The 21,540-nt window shown below is 38.4% G+C and overlaps 1 protein-coding gene across 7 annotated transcripts in view; it reads left to right on the forward strand.

Moving 5' to 3' along the window:
- Nucleotides 1-21,540, forward strand: part of Cdk8 (cyclin-dependent kinase 8) — a 167,253-nt gene that overhangs the window by 65,124 nt on the left and 80,589 nt on the right. For 4 of the 7 annotated variants that reach the window (XM_071677127.1, XM_071677154.1, XM_071677120.1 and 1 more), the window contains exon 11: nucleotides 11,412-11,468. The exons of the other annotated variants lie outside the window; for them this stretch is intronic. In XM_071677127.1, coding sequence (XP_071533228.1) covers nucleotides 11,412-11,468 — 57 coding nt within the window. The remainder of the gene's footprint in view (nucleotides 1-11,411; nucleotides 11,469-21,540) is intronic. 7 annotated transcript variants of the gene reach the window in all.

The raw sequence follows: 21,540 nt of genomic DNA on the forward strand, positions 1-21,540 counted from the left end.
TCTGTCTTATAATGTTTTTTGCAAGTACATAAGAAAAAGTAGCATAAGGTGTCAAAGATATTAAGGAGAGACTTACTGATTTCATTAGTGCAAGTGTTACAGGTATATAAAAATGTAAATCACATGTGATGGAGAAGAGTATGTGGTAGAGGAGAGTGCTCATCCATGTGTGTATAATGACCAAATAGTTTGCCCATGCTGTACAAGGCTATTAAATGGGCTTGAATCTCTCAAGATACAGCCACTGATTGTTTCAACCATAATTATGTAAGTAAGGCTTGTGAACATTGCCATAAAGTGGGTCTACCAAAGGGCCATGAGATTGTACTTCTTGCAGATAAGTATTCAGATGCTGTACCTGTTTACCCCAGTTGTACTTATTTCCATCTATGAATCAGAATATCGTCAAATCTGTGAAATGCAACTGTTTGGTGAATATCTGTAATTTTGATGAAATGATGGAGGAGTTTAAGATGCTTACAAAGTTTTTTCTTCTTTTTTTTTTGCATATTGCAAATGCTTGGACCAATTTTATTTAGTCCACACTTTGAATTGCTTGGCACAGGCCATGTCTGACAGCAATGTTCAGTCACTGGATGAGTCTGAAGGTTTCCTCACTAACCAGAACAAGGTGCAAGCAGGTCTTAAGCATTGTGTCAAAAAAAAAAAATGCAAACTTTTATTGCCAGGGAATTAAGAGATGACATAACATGGATGAACTATGGCAGTATTGCTCTTGTTGTGCAGTAAGTAATTGATGCAGAGATCATTGAAACAGTTTTAATTCTGAAATCAGTGGATTATAGTGACAGTGATGAAGACTCATCCAGGGAAGATTACTTTGGCTTATTGTTTTATTCACTTCCTAGAGCTGACGGGTTTTGTAAGTCAGCAATATGTTATGCCTATTTACTTGATCCTGGAAAAACTGATCAAGAAGCAGCCTAAATGCAAGAATCAGTTGACATTGCATGAAATATTCCAAAACATTGCAAATATCATTACATGGCTAAAGACAGGAGCTCCAAGCCCATCATCAAACTTGTTATGGGAGTTGCAGGGGATAATTTTTTGTATTAGTGATGATCCTTCCGTTGGTTCTTGTTCATCCATGTAATGTAATTCGTGATTCTAGATAGCCTCTTTTGTTGCCTTGGCCTTTTCCACCCTGGACTCGATCTTACCCCAGCTTCTCCTACTGCTTCCACTTTTACAGCCCTAAGTGTCAGTAGTCATGCTGCCCTCCAGCATTTATTAATTCTACTGGTCCTCTCTATTTTGTTTTTTTATAAAATGGAGACAAGGAAGATATTTGGGTAAGTAAATATAGAAGTGTATTTTAGTTATACTGATGTGTTTTTGTTTTTTGTTAATATATGTAAAATGTAAAACAAAATTTACATTTCACATCCATGGTTCAACCATTTCTACCTGTGGCTATTTAGACAAAGGTGTTTGCATATCGAGTCTAGAAATCCTCTTTCTCCATCTCACAATCGGCTCTCATCTCTGCCCAAAATCGTTGAAGGTATATTATTTGTAAGGAAAGCATTTCTCTCTACAAAGGAAGTGTGACAACCTCTCCTTTTTTTTATGCTGATTATTCTCTTTGGTCTTTAGCCAAAGGTATTTAACAGCTTCTTTTGTGCTACCTATCATTTACTTTTCCGTTTTGATAATTCCCTAGCTGTTTCACTTAATATTAGAGCAGTTTTTGTAGCTTTTTTTTCTTCATACTCCAAGTTGGATGGTTGCCATTTTTTAACCCCCTGATTAATCTTATTAATCTTATGCCCTCTTCATATGATCTCTTTTCTAACGGTCCAAAAAGCACTTCTATGATGATAAAGTCAAGATATATGGACCTGATTGCATCCCTTCTCATGTTTTGAAGAATTGGCCTTTGCTGTTTTACTTTTATACAGAAAGCAAAACTTTTCCCTCTTTTGGGGAACATCCATTAACAGAGCCTGCCCCAAAGAAGGGAGACCATTCAAACATTCAGTTATCATATTGTGGCATTTAGATTTCTTAAGTCTTTGGACCTCTCTTCCCTTTTCCTTAAGCATCTTAAATCTCAGTCTTCTCTTTGATCATCAGTTTGGTTTTTGCAAGGTGAGTTCCACTTTGGGGAAGCATATGTTGCACCACTTGAGAAGTGGAATGTTTTTGAGAAAATATGGCTTTGGGACCTGATGTCAAAGCAACCCACTTTTGGGTTTCATCCTTCACTTTATCTCCTTTTATATCTTTCCATATATATAGATTCATCTCGGAAGTCTGCCTCTGCAGTTGTTGAAATATAAACCTTTTCCTTTTTCCCCATCAACTTTGGAAGTTCCCAGTGTACTGTCTGGTTTATCAACAGTGAATTTCCTTTCTTCAGCAAATAAAAAATGCACCCATATGCTACTGACTCAATACTGCATTTCTTCTGTTCTTTTAAAGATGCACCATCATCACTTGCTTGATCTGTGTCTCATGGACAGGATTATCCAGTTGGGTAGATGTAACTTCGTTAGGTTTTATGCCTGTAACACTTATCTTGTTGCTTATGATTTCATTGCTGAGCACTGTACACATACTTAGTTTCACTGTAACATGTAATTAGCAGATGGCTAATTCTGCTTTAAGAAATGAGAAATTCTAGTCAAATGTAGAAAATTCTCCTCTGAACTATTGTCCTGCTTATACAATAGGTTTATTTATCCTTTTAACGAGTGCTGATCTTATCTAAGGAAATTCTAGTGCTATATACTTACTTGAAGAGTTAAGTTAAAAGCAGTCCAAGTTATAATCTGTCCCAGTTAGACTTCATATCTTGGTAATTTGCCCTTTGTTGAATTGTTCGTTCTCTGTCTCTCTTCTGTTGAGTTTGTTATGTATACCTTGCATTAATTTCGGGGATCATCTACCCCCACAGCTCAGCCAGAGGCCAAGCTGCTGTTGTGTTCTTTTTTTGTCAAGCATTTAGAAGCTGCAGCCTACAGGTCAATGTAACTGTCACATTTGGCTAGTGTGGTATACTTTGTGGGTACTTATCCAATTTCTTAAATTTGTTTATATATACAGCCCATCATGTTTCTAATATCTGCAGCCAATGTGTCAAACTGCCTTCAGCTTTGGGTGTTTATAAAGTTTTCTGCTGTTGTATTTACTGTACTACTTGTTCCCATGAAGTGGCTACTTGTAGACCATGCAATACTTAGCATGCCAATGACAATATTACTGTGCAGCCTTACAAAGCCCAAAGGTGGGCCATATTGGTGTTTGATTCTTCCTTTACTCCTTTTAGCCTTGGAACTCTTTACTTTCTCATTTCATTCATGGAAGCTGTGCCTGTTTCATTGTAACACTTAAGTGCATGAAAAGTGAAGCCCCAGCATTATGCATTTATTTGCAGGTCTCTTGCATCGGTGGCCTGGGCAGCTTCTCACTTTACTTGTAATATTACATCTGTATTTTTTAGTATGAGAAAACTTTTAGGATCATGGGTTAGGTAAGGTGTTTATGAAGGGAACTGTGCATACCTGAATAAAGGATCAGAATTTTTTTTTTCATGTATTTTGACAACATTAGTGCATGGGTCGAACAAAGTTTATAAGCTGTGTAATTCTGAGTGATAATTACACATTTAAGTTGTCATTATTTCCACATATTTGTTTATAAGTTAGACAAGACGTTTCTGCAGAGAGCTGCTTAAAAAAGTTTAGAACTATGATTGAGAATTATGCATCTATATTGTGGTTATTTCTTCCAATATTAGTTTATTAATAAGGTAAGACAATTTTGAAGGGAATTATAAGAAAATGAATGCAAATCCTGAAAAGGAACTAAATATTTTGATGAGTGGTTGATTACAAATTGAAAATGTGCCAGTTAGATAACTCTTAAAAGCAATGTAAATCTTTCTTTTCTTTCAAACTATTCGCCATTTCCCGCATTAGCGAGGTAGCATCAAGAACAGAGGACTGGGCCTTTGAGGGAATACCCTCACCTGGCCCAATTCTCTGTTCCTTCTTTTGGAAAATTAAAAAAAAAAAGAAAAAAATAGGTTTTTGGAGTAAAATGAGAATGGGTGGACATACTATTTGGGAAAATATCAAAATCATCCATAATACCTTATAAGGCCAAAGATGGAAATTTCCTCAAGTTATGATCCAGGTTAAGTTTTGGGTGTGACCTTTCATATAGGGAACAAATCAAGTAAAATCCTAATGATGTCCTTATGCCATTAATTTCTTTAAACGTTGGAAAACTACACACTCATTATACCACGCATAACAGTTTCCTTTTCCATGATGAAAACTTCAATCTCAGGCAAAAGCACTTATTGAGAGAAGCCTTTACATGAAATATTAAAAAAGGATAAAGAGATAAAGAAGTAAGAACATCCTTTTAATACCTTCCTGCACTAAGCACACCACATAAGCATCTGATTGTTTAAAGCCATTTGAGCCCTAACCATGCCACACTGGCATCTATTTGAGAAAGATATTTTGCCAAAGAGTGTTTTTCAAGTTATAGACATTAGTTTTACAGTGTTCCCTTCACAAATGTCCTTCCTAAGTCTTAAACTAATAACTTGGAAAATAATCAGGATATAAAAGCATAATTATTGCTTATATTTACATTGCTTTTTTAATATTTCATGTAAAGGCTTCTCTCAATAAGTGCTTTTGCCTGAGATTGAAGTTTTCATCATGGAAAAGGAAACTGTTATGCGTGGTATAATGAGTGTGTAGTTTTCCAACGTTTAAAGAAATTAATGGCATAAGGACATCATTAGGATTTTACTTGATTTGTTCCCTATATGAAAGGTCACACCCAAAACTTAACCTGGCTCATAACTTGAGGAAATTTCCATCTTTGGCCTTATAAGGTATTATGGATGATTTTGATATTTTCCCAAATAGTATGTCCACCCATTCTCATTTTACTCCAAAAACCTATTCTGCTGCGCAGTTGAAATTAGTTACAAGTATTCAGTAGAACATTCTTTTAATTGAAAACAGTTTTCTGTCACCTGTGCACCATGGTAAATGTTTTGTCTGTTGTCCTTATCTGTCTGTCCATCCATCATCTGTCCAACTGTTGTTAGGAGTCACACTTCGACCTGTAACTTATCCTTGTTAATAAGATAAAAATTTCAATCGGATGCTCATGAACCATTATTCATTTGTTTTCCAGCTTCTGGTGAATTGATTGGAACGAGATTCATAACTCTAGTGTGGATTTTTACTAAAGTTAGTCCCCGTATAGATAGGTTTAATCTGGAACTTAATTTGGTTCACAATTTTGAAGAAAAATTTTAGCCATGGAATCTAATGCTGAAGGTTTTAACATTTTCTGAGCACTTCCAGTAACTGTTCTGCACTGCAGATGACACAAGTTTTTTTTAGGACAAGTGTCTAGAATGATGTAAGACTTGATATGTAATAATACTCTAACAATGAGAAATAGAGAATTAGTTGATACTGCATGAAATGGAAGTCTGAAAATCTTTTTAGGACAAGGAGGACAAATTCTTGCTTTAAGTATTTTGTTTGGGTCGTGTGAAATGGCGCTGAATAAATGATCTACTAAGAAGCCAATTTTGGGGATTTGCAGCACCAGGATTTTTGGAACAAACATGGTGACAAAAACAACAAATGTAAACTATACAAAATTTCTAACTTTTTTACAGACACTTATAATCACTGACAAAGTATTGGTTTTGATGAAATACTTATTAGTATTTGTTTGTAGACGCATGCCTCTACTTAAAACTGAAAAGTCTATTAGTATCGCTTTAGTTGTATTTGCTCTCCCTGCCCTTTCAGTGACAACCCAATTGTAGAATCATACCTATTGACTTGACTTTTTACACTCATGGCTGACAAAGAGAATGTTTATGTGGTTAAAGGTTTACTCAGACATAAGTATCCCACAATTTAGTACATGATAAAAGTTGTTCATTGAAGTTGGGCGATAAGCAAATTTTTTGTCTCTCTTTTCTTCATATGATTATATCATAACACTAATTACTTAAAAGCTCTTCTCATAATGCTGCAAGTCTGTGCTTTTGATCTTTTAAACTGTGAATGGATCATAATTTCTGCATTTTGAAAAATTCATTTCACCCATTTCCTCCTTACAAGTCATGTGACTTACATGCATAAGTTTCTCATTACTGTACATAAGTGTGAGCCATGCCAGTACCTTCTGCATCTCTTCTTACATAACAGGGAAATAACTAAAAGATATTCTCTCCACTGCTGTAAATGTGGGAAACAGCTTATTTGACATTGAGGAAATGTATATGTTTAGGGAGTTATATCTGGTTATCATATGTTGAGAGTGAGAATTTTTTTTAAGTTGAATGTATATTTGAAAAGATGAATCATCAAGAAAATCATGTGTTGTGCTCACATGAGACATGATTTTTACTCTATATCTCATTACAGTACAGTACCATCGTAGTTAGTCATAAAAACCCCAAGTCATAAGACTCAAAGTCATATATTGAAATATTTTTGCCAATTTTGCACATATTTGCTGCCTGTGTATGTGTTATAGGTCTTTTCCCTACATGACAGAAGAGCTCATTGATATTCTCTTCACATAACTTTATTCAGAAAAAAACCAGTAGCTTCCTGGATTATAGACACTTCTCGTGCTTATGCTCATGTGTTGTGCTCCTTTACATTACCCTCACCCTTTATTTTCATTCATATACATCACCCAGGTTCACTCTGTCGTTTCTGTACATCCCCTCTTAGTGTTTGTTCATACCACCTCAGAATGCTTCCTTTTCCATCAACTACTCTTGTAACAGTACCAGATAATATCTGTAAGCTTCCCATTCCTCATATTGCCCATTGTTTAAACTCAGTATACCCACCACAAATTATGTAACCCAGCTCCCTACACTCTGAAACCATTCTGCAGCTACATACCTGTGCTTTATACTTATAGTGAAAAATGCTCTTCCACTCATTCCAGAATTCCTTGCTGAGGCTGATGACTGTCATTTCTTTACTTTTTAACATCCTTGAAACATTAACAGATTCACAGTCATTTGAAAAAAAATTGCATATCTTCCAAATCTCCATTCAGACAGTGTGTCTTATGATTTTCCCACATATCTTTTGTACTTAATCCCTCTTCTTAAGTACAGTTATGATTCTTTTGTTTACTTGTACATTTGATTTCCTTCAAATGCTTTCTTATCCTGATCTTGTTATCTTTATTGTAGGTTTGCTGATTTTACAGCAAACCTTGTACCTTGTTTTTAAAGACAAAATTTAGAACTACCTGTTCCTTTCTTTATGCTTAAGTATGATTAAGTACAATTAACTTTTCATGACCATTGTTGAAATGAATACCTTGAAAGTTATCTCTGTCTTAGTCTTTTCTAGATTAATGAATGCAGGATATTCTTTCTACTCTGCTTCCTTAATCTTCCCAACAAACATTGCCATTATGAGGATCTGGCATACACATTTACCTTTTTCGTAGACAATACTTTTTCCTCCCTCACTTCGTCACATGTGCTTTTTTCTATTTTTTTTTATCTCCCTGTTTTACACCTCACCTCTAATACTAAATATGCATCACTAATGTTGGCACCCAAAAGCCATCCAGTTGTGCCTCCCAAAGGCAGTAGGTAATCGTCAAGTCTTTGTTTAGCTTTACAGGATCAGTGAGTTTGTCACTTGAATTTTAGTTAATTGCCAGAAAAGTCCAGAACAATATTACCTTTTCCAACTTGTAAGGAGAATAGTGTGTGTTGCTTGCTTAAAAGGGAGCTTATTCATGTTGTCAATTTTTTTTCTGTATGAGCCATGAATAATGATTTACCAGAGGTTTTGTATCTCTTATATTGTCTTGCTTAGTTGCTAATTTTTTCACAGACTTATTGAGTACTATTTTAACACTGGTAGAGCAAGCACCTGCTCCAATCTTACAAATTGTACATCTTTATTGCTCTTTGATAAGAATGTGTTCTTTAAGCTTTGTAGAGTGCCAACATTTGGTTTTAGGTTGAGATACATGCACATAAACAAGTGGGGGAGAAAGTTTTAAAGAAGGTATATTTAGAACTGAGGGATTTAGAAAGGGCGTATAATAAAGTGTGTGGGAGAGCTTTTTGGTAATTTTTCTTTTTTTTTTTTTTGTATAGTGTGGATGGAAGACTTAAATGCTGTTAAGAACTTTAACAGTAAGAATTGTGCATGTATGAAGTAAGTAATTTGAAGTAAATGTATGAGTGTATCAAGGTTGTTACATGATGTTACCATGGTCATTTAATGTTTTTATGGATAAGGCAGGTGTTATCAAACTCAACCTGCTTGAGGTTACACCACGAGTGATGTCACCTTTGTGAGTCTTTCTCATCATCGTTGATGAAACAGTACGGTCTTGTCAAAGGACAGTTTGCCTCAAAGGAGTCCAGCAGGAATAATGGGTCCTGAGGTTGTATGATAGTGATAATGATAGATGGGGCATTACATGAAATGAGAGCAGGGTGGGTTCATTGTGGTGTGATGGTTAGCCATAGAGAAACAGAATGGAAGTTTGCCACAGTTATGGTATGCAGATGATGCTGTAATTTAGCTAACTCAAAGGTAGAGTTGGATAGAAATAGGACTGGAAATAGTACTAGTCCAGAAATGCTTTGATCATCATAGACAATGTGACCCTAGGCTGTAAGTGCTTTAATCATCATAGACAGTGCTACTAGCCACCCATAACTTCTCAATATATTTCATGAGGGCATTCAACCCAAATTTCCCCCAGCCAACACCATTCTACTCATTCAGTCCATGGATGTTTCATTTTGCAACTGAAAAGAAATTATTTGAAGCTTTTCCATCAGAAATTTTGAATGCAGTGACTGCAGATGAAACACTGAAAATTTTTGGAAGCAGCACTTTAAGAAGGATGTCTCATTGCCCCATTGTATTAAGATATGATTGAGGATAACATCACCAAAGTTTTTCAGAGCCATGTCAATAAGATGAGGCACAAAGAACTTTTGCAGTTATCAACACTTAGAAAGCTATTGCCAAGTGATAGAGAAAGAACCTTATTTTATTTGGCCCCCTTTCCACTGCTAACCATATTATTATTATTGTGAAGTTCTCAGATGTCATAAAAATTATTGCATGAGAGGGACCCAGTCTCAAAATTCAGTCCCCAAGCTTGTAGATTTATACATTATAGTGCCGTGCTATGTTGGAGATCTTATAGAACAATATTGATGGAATACTAACTAAGAAATTACCCAATATAAAGGAAACATTTCATGTGTGACAGGGTGGTGATGGGAATGAATAAAGGCAGACAGTATGAATTATGTGCATGTGTGTATATGTATATGTCTGTGTGTGTATATATATGTATACGTCGAGATGTATAGGTATGTATATTTGTGTGTGTGGACATGTATGTATATGCATGTGTATGTTGGTGGGTTGGGCCATTCTTTCGTCTGTTTCCTTGCGCTACCTCACTAACGCAGGAGACAGCGACAAAGCAAAATAAAAAATAAATGAATAAATAAATAAATAAAGGAAACATATTGTAGTTCCACCTGAACTGGGTGACTTCTCACTGCTGCCTTATGAATCCAATTCATCTTTACCACATGCTTCACTGTTGCCCTGTGAGTTTACACCAACTCCTCCACCAGCTGCTCACTTCACTGGTGCCTTGTGAATCTACCTCAGCTCCTCCACCAACCACTTTACTGATGTCTGACATCTCCGCCTTTAGTCTATTACATAAATAGGGTTCCCTTCCTCCCTCCCTCAGTTTGGATGTATGTTTGATTATTATTTTGAATATTATTTGTGTTATGGGGAGAGTTTTACTCTTGTGTTTTAACATGTCCTTACTCTTATGTTCATACACAACCCAGCCTAAGTTAGCTGTGTGTGTGTGTGTGTGTATTCAGAACACTTGGCAAATTTCATTATTTTTCTTTGTTTTCACCCATTCTCTCATTTTACTTTCATTAGTACATTGTTAAACCTTATTGCAGTGAAGGAACAGGGATGATTATTTGTACTTTTGAAATACTGGTGATTTTTTTGTAGCTTTGGTCCAAAACACCTTTTTCTATATAAGTATTAACTTTGAATTTTTCTTATTTAGTCATTCATAATTCTGTCAGTTTGAAACTCCATGCATAATTTTGATCAAGAGGTGACTGAAGTATGAATTATTTGCCATTGCAGTCAAGTTAGTTTCTTGATGAGAATTTAACAGAAAAAAATTGAAAAATGGTAGGAAGCAAATGGCAGAACATAATTTAGGATTTTCTTTTAGATAGGGTAAGATAAATTGCTTGTGTCACCAGATGGAGGGCTCAGAATTTTCCATATTTGTTGAAAAGTCTTACACTTGGCAACCCAGAATGTCTTTAAAGAATTGTAGTTACTGGAATCATCTTTAAAATGTTAACAGGTGAGGCAGAGCTGGCTGTGTTTTGAGTCTGAAATACTGTAATGATTTCAGGTGAAAGCAACACACTTGTTTCATTTTAATTAAGCTACAGGATCTTCATAATTTAATGTCTGGGAATATAGCGAGTAGAATGTTTACGATGAGTGGAATTTTTAAATTGTCAGTGTAGATATTTAAAGAATGAATATAGAGATGTGTATTGAGAAAAACAGGCATGTTATATATTGATATTGAAAAAATTAAACATATGTTAAAAGAGAGAATTATGATACTTTGGGCTATAGATGAAAGCACAAGTGGAATAGAGGGCTTGGCTGAGAGACTTGATTTTGTTGAATGAAGTAAGGCATTTGGAATAACAAAAGGTAGATGGAAAGTTTGCATGATGTATACTTGTAAGAATTTTGGTTAGATGAAAAGTGTATATTGACACATTTATTAGGGTTCTTAGGAATTATTGTACTTTCTTTAGTAAATTGACATTAGAATTCTGTGAGAGAAATTAGATTTATAAAAAGTTTTATGAGTTCATATGTATACGCCAATTCTTAGATTATCCAGAACCGGGTTAAACAGACTCTGTGTTTCCCAAGATATTAGATTTTGGAACATTTTCAATATGGCTTTATTGTTTTGAGTAATACAGATGAAGTTTTAGGGAAATTATGGTCAGTTAAGTTTTTGAATTTAGAGAAGTAAAATGAATCTCAGAATTTGATGCATCTGGTAATTTGATGGACTGTTCATGATGTATTTTTATGGAGTCATGGTAGATAATTTCTTCCTCAAAATTTGATGTCCTGGTACATCAAGATTCTGGAGAACTGGGAAATGAATAATCAAGATATTGGTTTACAAATTTGAGTTGAAACTTAGTGATATTTTTGAAGAGAGATTTCCGTGGTGTAAGTTTACTTCCATAGCCCAGTGATGAATGTGTGTTTCTCTTGGTCTTCCAGAAGAAGGTATTCATGGAGCAGAGCTGGACAAACCAACAGAGAGCAGCAGCAGCAAAGGTTAGATACATTTGACCAGAGAAACAAATATGTTGAAAATAGGGATTGTTTAGATTTGTTGGATGGAATAATTGTAGCCCAGGTTGTGATTTTTTAAAGTTTTAGTAGTGTTTTCCTTTGCTAAACCAAAATGCTAAGCATAAAGTAGTAAAGATAGGAAAGTTAGGGTTTGGTTGGATGACTCATGAGTTCTTGTACAATATTAATACAAATCATCTATGTTGAAAGGAAAAGTAAGTGACAGATCATGTGTAGATAAAATGTGTAGTTTCACAGATCATGTGTAGATGAAATGTGTAGTTCCTTCATCATTTGCAATACCACTTTTATGTCATGTAGTTTATCGGTGTGTTGTAGAATTAGTGATTTAGGGAGTATAGGCTTGACTCCTACTTAGTGTAGCCCAAATATATCTGTATTATGTTTAGGTATAAATGATCTCTTAACTCTTTCAAAAGAATATATATACATATTATTATTATTATTATTATTATTATTATTATTATTATTATTATTATTATTTTGATAGAGTTGATAGAGATGCTCTGTGGAAGGTATTAAGAATATGTGGTGTGGGAGGCAAGTTGTTAGAAGCAGTGAAAAGTTTTTATCGAGGATGTAAGGCATGTGTACGTGTAGGAAGAGAGGAAAGTGATTGGTTCTCAGTGAATGTAGGTTTGTGGCAGGGGTGTGTGATGCCTCCATGGTTGTTTAATTTGTTTATGGATGGGGTTGTTAGGGAGGTAAATGCAAGAGTTTTGGAAAGAGGGGCAAGTATGAAGTCTGTTGTGGATGAGAGAGCTTGGGAAGTGAGTCAGTTGTTGTTCGCTGATGATACAGCGCTGGTGGCTGATTCATGTGAGAAACTGCAGAAGCTGGTGACTGAGTTTGGTAAAGTGTGTGAAAGAAGAAAGTTAAGAGTAAATGTGAATAAGAGCAAGGTTATTAGGTACAGTAGGGTTGAGGGTCAAGTCAATTGGGAGGTAAGTTTGAGTGGAGAAAAACTGGAGGAAGTAAAGTGTTTTAGATATCTGTTAGTGGATCTGGCAGCGGATGGAACCATGGAAGCAGAAGTGGATCATAGGGTGGGGGAGGGGGTGAAAATTCTGGGAGCCTTGAAGAATGTGTGGAGGTTGAGAACATTATCTCGGAAAGCAAAAATGGGTATGTTTGAAGGAATAGTGGTTCCAACAATGTTGTATGGTTGCAAGGCGTGGGCTATGGATAGAGTTGTGCGCAGGAGGATGGATGTGCTGGAAATGAGATGTTTGAGGACAATGTGTGGTGTGAGGTGGTTTGATCGAGTAAGTAACGTAAGGGTGAGAGAGATGTGTGGAAATAAAAAGAGCGTGGTTGAGAGAGCAGAAGAGGGTGTTTTGAAATGGTTTGGGCACATTGAGAGAATGAGTGAGGAAAGATTGACCAAGAGGTCGGAGGTGGAGGGAACGAGGAGAAGTGGGAGACCAAATTGGAGGTGGAAAGATGGAGTGAAAAAGATTTTGTGTGATCGGGGCCTGAACATGCAGGAGGGTGAAAGGAGGGCAAGGAATAGAGTGAATTGGATCGATGTGGTATACCGGGGTTGACGTGCTGTCAGTGGATTGAATCAGGGCATGTGAAGAGTCTGGGGTAAACCATGGAAAGCTGTGTAGGTATGTATATTTGCGTGTGTGGACGTATGTATATACATGTGTATGGTGGTGGGTTGGGCCATTTCTTGTGTCTGTTTCCTTGCACTACTTCGCAAATGCGGGAGACAGCGACAAAGCAAAAAAAAAAAAAAATTATTATTATACTTGATTGCTGTTTCCTGCATCAGTGAGGTAGCGCCAGGAAACAGACAAAGAATGGCTCATCCACTCATATACACATATATACGTAAACGTCCATACATGCACACATACATACATATACATATACGTATCAACATATTGGGCCTGGATGTGGAAAGGGAGCTGTGGTGTCGGTGCATTATTACATGACAGCTAGAAACTGAGTGTGAACGAATATGGCCTTTGTTGTCTTTTCCTAGCGCTACCTCGCGCACATGAAAGGGGAGAGGGTTGTTATTTCATGTGTGGCGGGGTGGTGATGGGAATGAATAAAGGTAGACTATGAATTATGTACATGTGTTTATATGTATATGTCTGTGTGTGCATATATACGTATACATTGAGATTTATAGGTATGTATATTTGTGTGTGTGGGCGTGTATGTTTGTACATGTGTATGTGGGTGGGTTGGGCCATTCTTTCGTCTGTTTCCTTGCTGTACCTCGCTAACGCAGGAGACAGCAAAAAAGCAGAATAAATAAAATGAATATATATATATATATATATATATATATAGCGCAAGGAAACAGACGAAAGAAATGGCCCAACCCACCCCCATACACATGTATATACATACGTCCACACATGCAAATATACATACCTACACAGCTTTCCATGGTTTACCCCAGATGCTTCACATGCCCTGATTCAATCCACTGACAGCACGTCAACCCCAGTATACCACATCAATCCAATTCACTCTATTTCTTGCCCTCCTTTCACCCTCCTGCATGTTCAGGCCCCGATCACACAAAATCTTTTTCACTCCATCTTTCCACCTCCAATTTGGTCTCCCACTTCTCCTCGTTCCCTCCACCTCCGACACATATATCCTCTTGGTCAATCTTTCCTCACTCATTCTCTCCATGTGCCCAAACCATTTCAAAACACCCTCTTCTGCTCTCTCAACCACGCTCTTTTTATTTCCACACATCTCTCTTACCCTTACGTTACTTACTCGATCAAACTACCTCACACCACACATTGTCCTCAGACATCTCATTTCCAGCACATCCACCCTCCTGCGCACAACTCTATCCATAGCCCACGCCTCGCAACCGTACAAAATTGTTGGAACCACTATTCCTTCAAACATACCCATTTTTGCTTTCCGAGATAATGTTCTCGACTTCCACACATTCTTCAAGGCTCCCAGGATTTTCACCCCCTCCCCCACCCTATGATCCACTTCTGCTTCCATGGTTCCATCCGCTGCCAGATCCACTCACAGATATCTAAAACATTTTACTTCCTCCAGTTTTTCTCCATTCAAACTTACCTCCCAATTGACTTGACCCTCAACCCTACTGTACCTAATAACCTTGCTCTTATTCACATTTACTCTTAACTTTCTTCTTTCACACACTTTACCAAACTCAGTCACCAGCTTCTGCAGTTTCTCACATGAATCAGCCACCAGTGCTGTATCATCAGCGAACAACAACTGACTCACTTCCCAAGCTCTCTCATCCACAACAGACTTCATACTTGCCCCTCTTTCCAAAACTCTTGCATTCACCTCCTTAACAACCCCATCCATAAACAAATTAAACAACCATGGAGACATCACACACCCCTGCCGCAAACCTACATTCACTGAGAACCAATCACTTTCCTCTCTTCCTACACGTACACATGCCTTACATCCTCGATAAAAACTTTTCACTGCTTCTAACAACTTGCCTCCCACACCATATATTCTTAATACCATCCACAGAGCATCTCTATCAACTCTATCATATGCCTTCTCCAGATCCATAAATGCTACATACAAATCCATTTGCTTTTCTAAGTATTTCTCACATACATTCTTCAAAGCAAACACCTGATCCACACATCCTCTACCACTTCTGAAACCACACTGCTCTTCCCCAATCTGATACTCTGTACATGCCTTCACCCTCTCAATCAATACCCTCCCATATAATTTGCCAGGAATACTCACCAGACTTATACCTCTGTAATTTGAGCACTCACTCTTATCCCCTTTGCCTTTGTACAATGGCACTATGCACGCATTCTGCCAATCCTCAGGCACCTCACCATGAGTCATACATACATTAAATAACCTTACCAACCAGTCAACAATACAGTCACCCCCTTTTTTAATAAATTCCACTGCAATACCATCCAAACCTGCTGCCTTGCCGGCTTTCATCTTCCGCAAAGCTTTTACTACTTCTCTGTTTACCAACTCATTTTCCCTAACCCTCGCACTTTGCACACCACCTCGACCAAAACACCCTATATCTGCCACTCTATCATCAAACACATTCAACAAACCTTCAAAATACTCACTCCATCTCCTTCTCACATCACCACTACTTGTTATCACCTCCCCATTTGCGCCCTTCACTGAAGTTCCCATTTGCTCCCTTGTCTTACGCACTTTATTTACTTCCTTCCAGAACATCTTTTTATTCTCCGTAAAATTTAATGATACTCTCTCACCCCAACTCTCATTTGCCCTTTTTTTTCATATATATGTTTATATATATATATATATATATATATATAAATGAGTAGATGGACTGTTCCTCGTATTTCCTGGCGCTACCTCACTGACACAGGAAACGGCAATCAAGTATTTTTTTTATTATACTTTGTCGCTGTCTCCCGCGTTTGCAAGGTAGCGCAAGGAAACAGACGAAAGAAATGGCCCAACCCCCCCCCCATACACATGTATATACATACGTCCACACACACAAATATACATACCTACACAGCTTTCCATGGTTTACCCCAGACGCTTCACATGCCTTGATTCAATCCACTGACAGCACGTCAACCCCGGTATACCACATCGCTCCAATTCACTCTATTCCTTGCCCTCCTTTCACCCTCCTGCATGTTCAGGCCCCGATCACACAAAATCTTTTTCACTCCATCTTTCCACCTCCAATTTGGTCTCCCTCTTCTCCTCATTCCCTCCACCTCTGACACATATATCCTCTTGGTCAATCTTTCCTCACTCATTCTCTCCATGTGCCCAAACCACTTCAAAACACCCTCTTCTGCTCTCTCAACCACGCTCTTTTTATTTCCACACATCTCTCTTACCGTTACGTTACTCACTCGATCAAACCACCTCACACCACACATTGTCCTCAAACATCTCATTTCCAGCACATGCATCCTCCTGCGCACAACTCTATCCATAGCCCACGCCTCGCAACCATACAACATTGTTGGAACCACTATTCCTTCAAACATACCCATTTTTGCTTTCCGAGATAATGTTCTCGACTTCCACACATTTTTCAAGGCCCCCAGAATTTTCGCCCCCTCCCCCACCCTATGATCCACTTCCGCTTCCATGGATCCATCCGCTGCCAGCTCTACTCCCAGATATCTAAAACACTTCACTTCCTCCAGTTTTTCTCCATTCAAACTCACCTCCCAGTTGACTTGACCCTCAACCCTACTGTACCTAATAACCTTGCTCTTATTCACATTTACTCTTAACTTTCTTCTTCCACACACTTTACCAAACTCAATCACCTGCTTCTGCAGTTTCTCACATGAATCAGCCACCAGCGCTGTATCATCAGCGAACAACAACTGACTCACTTCCCAAGCTCTCTCATCCCCAACAGACTTCATACTTGCCCCTCTTTCCAAAACTCTTGCATTTACCTCCCTAACAACCCCATCCATAAACAAATTAAACAACCATGGAGACATCACACACCCCTGCCGCAAACCTACATTCACTGAGAACCAATCACTTTCCTCTCTTCCTACACGTACACATGCCTTACATCCTCGATAAAAACTTTTCACTGCTTCTAACAACTTTCCTCCCACACCATATATTCTTAATACCTTCCACAGAGCATCTCTATCAACTCTATCATATGCCTTCTCCAGATCCATAAATGCTACATACAAATCCATTGGCTTTTCTAAGTATTTCTCACAAACATTCTTCAAAGCAAACACCTGATCCACACATCCTCTACCACTTCTGAAACCACACTGCTCTTCCCCAATCTGATGCTCTGTACATGCCTTCACCCTCTCAATCAATACCCTCCCATATAATTTACCAGGAATACTCAACAAACTTATACCTCTGTAATTTGAGCACTCACTCTTATCCCCTTTGCCTTTGTACAATGGCACTATGCACGCATTCCGCCAATCCTCAGGCACCTCACCATGAGTCATACATACATTAAATAACCTTACCAACCAGTCAACAATACAGGCACCCCCTTTTTTAATAAATTCCACTGCAATACCATCCAAACCTGCTGCCTTGCCGGCTTTCATCTTCCGCAAAGCTTTCACTACCTCTTCTCTGTTTACCAAATCATTTTCCCTAACCCTCTCACTTTGCACACCACCTTGACCAAAACACCCTATATCTGCCACTCTATCATCAAACACATTCAACAAACCTTCAAAATACTCACTCCATCTCCTTCTCACATCACCACTACTTGTTATCACCTCCCCATTTGCGCCCTTCACTGAAGTTCCCATTTGCTCCCTTGTCTTACGCACTTTATTTACCTCCTTCCAGAACATCTTTTTATTCTCCCCAAAATTTAATGATACTCTCTCACCCCAACTCTCATTTGCCCTTTTTTTCACCTCTTGCACCTTTCTCTTGACCTCCTGTCTCTTTCTTTTATACATCTCCCACTCAATTGCATTTTTTTCCCTGCAAAAATCGTCCAAATGCCTCTCTCTTCTCTTTCACTAATACTCTTACTTCATCCCACCACTCACTACCCTTTCTAATCAACCCACCTCCCACTCTTCTCATGCCACAAGCATCTTTTGCGCAATCCATCACTGATTCCCTAAATACATCCCATTCCTCCCCCACTCCCCTTACTTCCATTGTTCTCACCTTTTTCCATTCTGTACTCAGTCTCTCCTGGTACTTCCTCACACAGGTCTCCTTCCCAAGCTCACTTACTCTCACCACCCTCTTCACCCCAACATTCACTCTTCTTTTCTGAGAACCCATACAAATCTTCACCTTAGCCTCCACAAGATAATGATCAGACATCCCTCCAGTTGCACCTCTCAGCACATTAACATCCAAAAGTCTCTCTTTCGCACGCCTGTCAATTAACACGTAATCCAATAACGCTCTCAAGTATAATACGTAAATGAAATATTTAGTATATGTATGGATCATGGTGAAGTGCCTGAGGATTGGCGGAATGCATATATAGTGCCATTATACAAAGGCAAAGGGGATAAAGGTGAGTATTCAAACTAGAGAGCCATAAGTTTATTGACTACACATACCTGGAAAATTGTAGGGGAGGGTATTGATGTAGAGGGTTAAGGCATGTACAGAGGATCAGATTAGAGAGGAGCAGTGTGGTTTCATAAGTGGTAGAGGATGTGTGGATCAGGTGTTTACTTTGAAGAATGTGTATGAGAAATACTTAGAAAAAGAGGTGTATTTGTATTTGGCATTCATGGATTTGGAGAAGGCATATGATATGATAGGATTGATAGAGATGCATTTTGGAAGGTATTAAGAATATATGGTGTGGGTGGTAAGCTGCTAGAAGCGGTGAAGTTTTTATCAAGGATGTAAGGCATGTGTGCAAGTAGGAAGAAAGGAGGGCGATTGGTTCTAAGTGAAGGCCAGTCTGTGGCAGGGGTGTGTGATATCCTTATGGTCATTTGATTTGTTTATGGATAGGATTGTTAGGGAGGTAAATGCAAGAGTTTTGGAGAGAGTGGCAAGTATGCAGTCTGTTGGGGATGAGAGGACCTGGGAAGTGAGTCATATGTTGTTCGCTGATGTTACAGCACTCAACGCTGATTTAAGTGAGATACTGCAGTTGGTGACTGAGTTTGAAAAAGTGTGTTAAAGAAAATTGAGAGTAACTCTGAATAAGAGCAAGATTATTAGGTTCAGCAAGGTCGAGGAACAAGTAAGTTGGGATGTAAGTTTGAATGGAGGAAAATTGGAGGGAGTGAAGTGTTTTGGATATCTAGTAGTGGACTTAGCAGTGAATGGAACCATGGAGGCAGAAATGAGTCATTTGGTTAGAGAGCAGGTGAAGGTTCTGGGAGTGATGAAGAATATGTAGAAAAAGAAAACGTTATATCGTATAGCAAAAATGGATTAGTAGTTTCAACAATATGGTTTCAAGGCATATCTCAGAGATAGGGTTGTACAGAGGAGGGTGGATGTGTTGGAAATGAAATGTTTTAGGACAGTATGTAGTGGAAGGTGGTTTGATTAAGTAATGAAAGGGTTACAGAGATTTGTGTAATAAAAAGAATGTGGTTCAGAGCAGAAGAGGGTGTGTTGAAATGGTTTGGACAAATGAGTAAGGAAAGGTTGACAAAGAGGATATACGTGTCAGAGGTGGAGGGAACAGTGAGAAGCAAGAGACCAAATTGGAGGTGTAAAGATTGAGTGAAAAGGATTTTGAGTGATCAAGGCCTGAACATGCAAGAGGGTGAAAGGTGTGCACGGAATAGAGTGCAACGATTTGGTATACCAGGATCAAAGTGCTGTCAGTGGGCTGAACCAGGGCATGTGAAATATCCAGGGTAAACCATGGAAAGGTCTGTGAGGCCTGGATGTGGATAGGGAGTGTGAACGAATGTGGCCTTTTTGCCTGTTATCCTAGCACTACCTAACTGACACAAGGGGTGGCAGTGCTGTTTCCTGTGGGGCAGGGTGGTGCTGGGAATACATGAAGGCAAGCTGGTATGAATATGGCCCAACCCACCCACATACACATTATACATAAACACCCATTCACACACATACATATATATACATTTCAACGTATACATACATATACATACACAGACTTATACATATATACACATGTACATATTCATACTTGCTGCCTTCATCGATTCCTTTCGTCAACCTGCCACACATGAAATAGCAAAACACACACACACACACACACACACACACACACACACACACACCCTCCAGTGAGGTAGTGCCAGGAAAAGACAGAAAAGGCCACTTTCGTTCACACTCAGTCTCTAGCTCTTATGTGTAATGCCCCACAGACCTTTTCATAGATTACCCAAGATGCATCACATGACCTGGTTCAATCCATTGACAGCACATCGACCCCAGTATACCACATCGTTCCAATTCACTCTATTCATTGTACACCTCTCACCCTCCTGTATGTTCAGGCCTCAATTGCTCAGAATCTTTTCATTCCATTCTTCCACCTCTAATTTGGATGGTATGGCAGTGGAATTTATTAAAAAAGGGGGTGACTGTGTTGTTGACTGGTTGGTAAGGATATTTAATGTTTGTATGACTCATGGTGAAGTGCCTGAGGATTGGTGGAATGCATGCATAGTGCCACTTTACAAAAGCAAAGGAGATAAAGGTGAGTGTTCAGATGACAGAGGTATAAGTTTGTTGAGTATTCCTAGGAGGGTACTGATTGAGAGGGTGAAGGCATGTACAGAGCATCAGATTGGGGAATTGCAGTGTGGTTTCAGAAGTGGTAGAGGATGTGTGGATCAGGTGTTTGCTTTGAAGGATGTACGTGAGAAATACTTAGAAAAATAAATGGATTTGTATGTAGCATTTATGGATCTGGAGATGGCATATGATGAGAGTTGATAGAGAGTAGAGTGAATTGGAACGATGTGGTATACCAGGGTTGATGTGCTGTCAGTGGATTGAACCAGGGCATGTGAAACGTCTGGGGTAAACCATGGAAAGTTTTGTGGGGCCTGGATGTGGAAAGGGAGCTGTGGTTTCGTTGCATTACACATGAGAGCTAGAGACAGTGTGAATGAATGTGGCTTTTTGTCTTTTCCTAGCGCTACCTCGCAGATGGGAAGGGGGATGCTATTTCATGTTTGGCGGGGTGGCGACAGGAATAAAGAAAGACAGAAAGTATGAATATGTACATGTATATATATATATATATATATATATATATATATATATATATATATGTATATGTCTGTGTATGTATATGTATGTATACGTTGAAAAGTATAGGTATATGTATATGTTCGTGTGTGGGTGTGTATGTATATACATGTGTATGTGGGTGGGGTGGGCCATTCATTTGTCTGTTTCCTTGCGCTGCCTTGCTAACACGGGAGACAGCAACAGAGTTTAATAGATAAATAAAATAGAATATATATATATATACATATATATAATCCCATTGGCCTCATGGTAGAAAGAATTCCACCTCCCTATTCCCTGCATGTTGTAGAAGGCAACTAAAAGGGGGAGGGAGCAGTGGGCTGGAAAT

The sequence above is a fragment of the Panulirus ornatus genome, chromosome 2 (assembly GCF_036320965.1).
Source record: "Panulirus ornatus isolate Po-2019 chromosome 2, ASM3632096v1, whole genome shotgun sequence".
Lineage (NCBI taxonomy): Eukaryota > Metazoa > Arthropoda > Malacostraca > Decapoda > Palinuridae > Panulirus > Panulirus ornatus.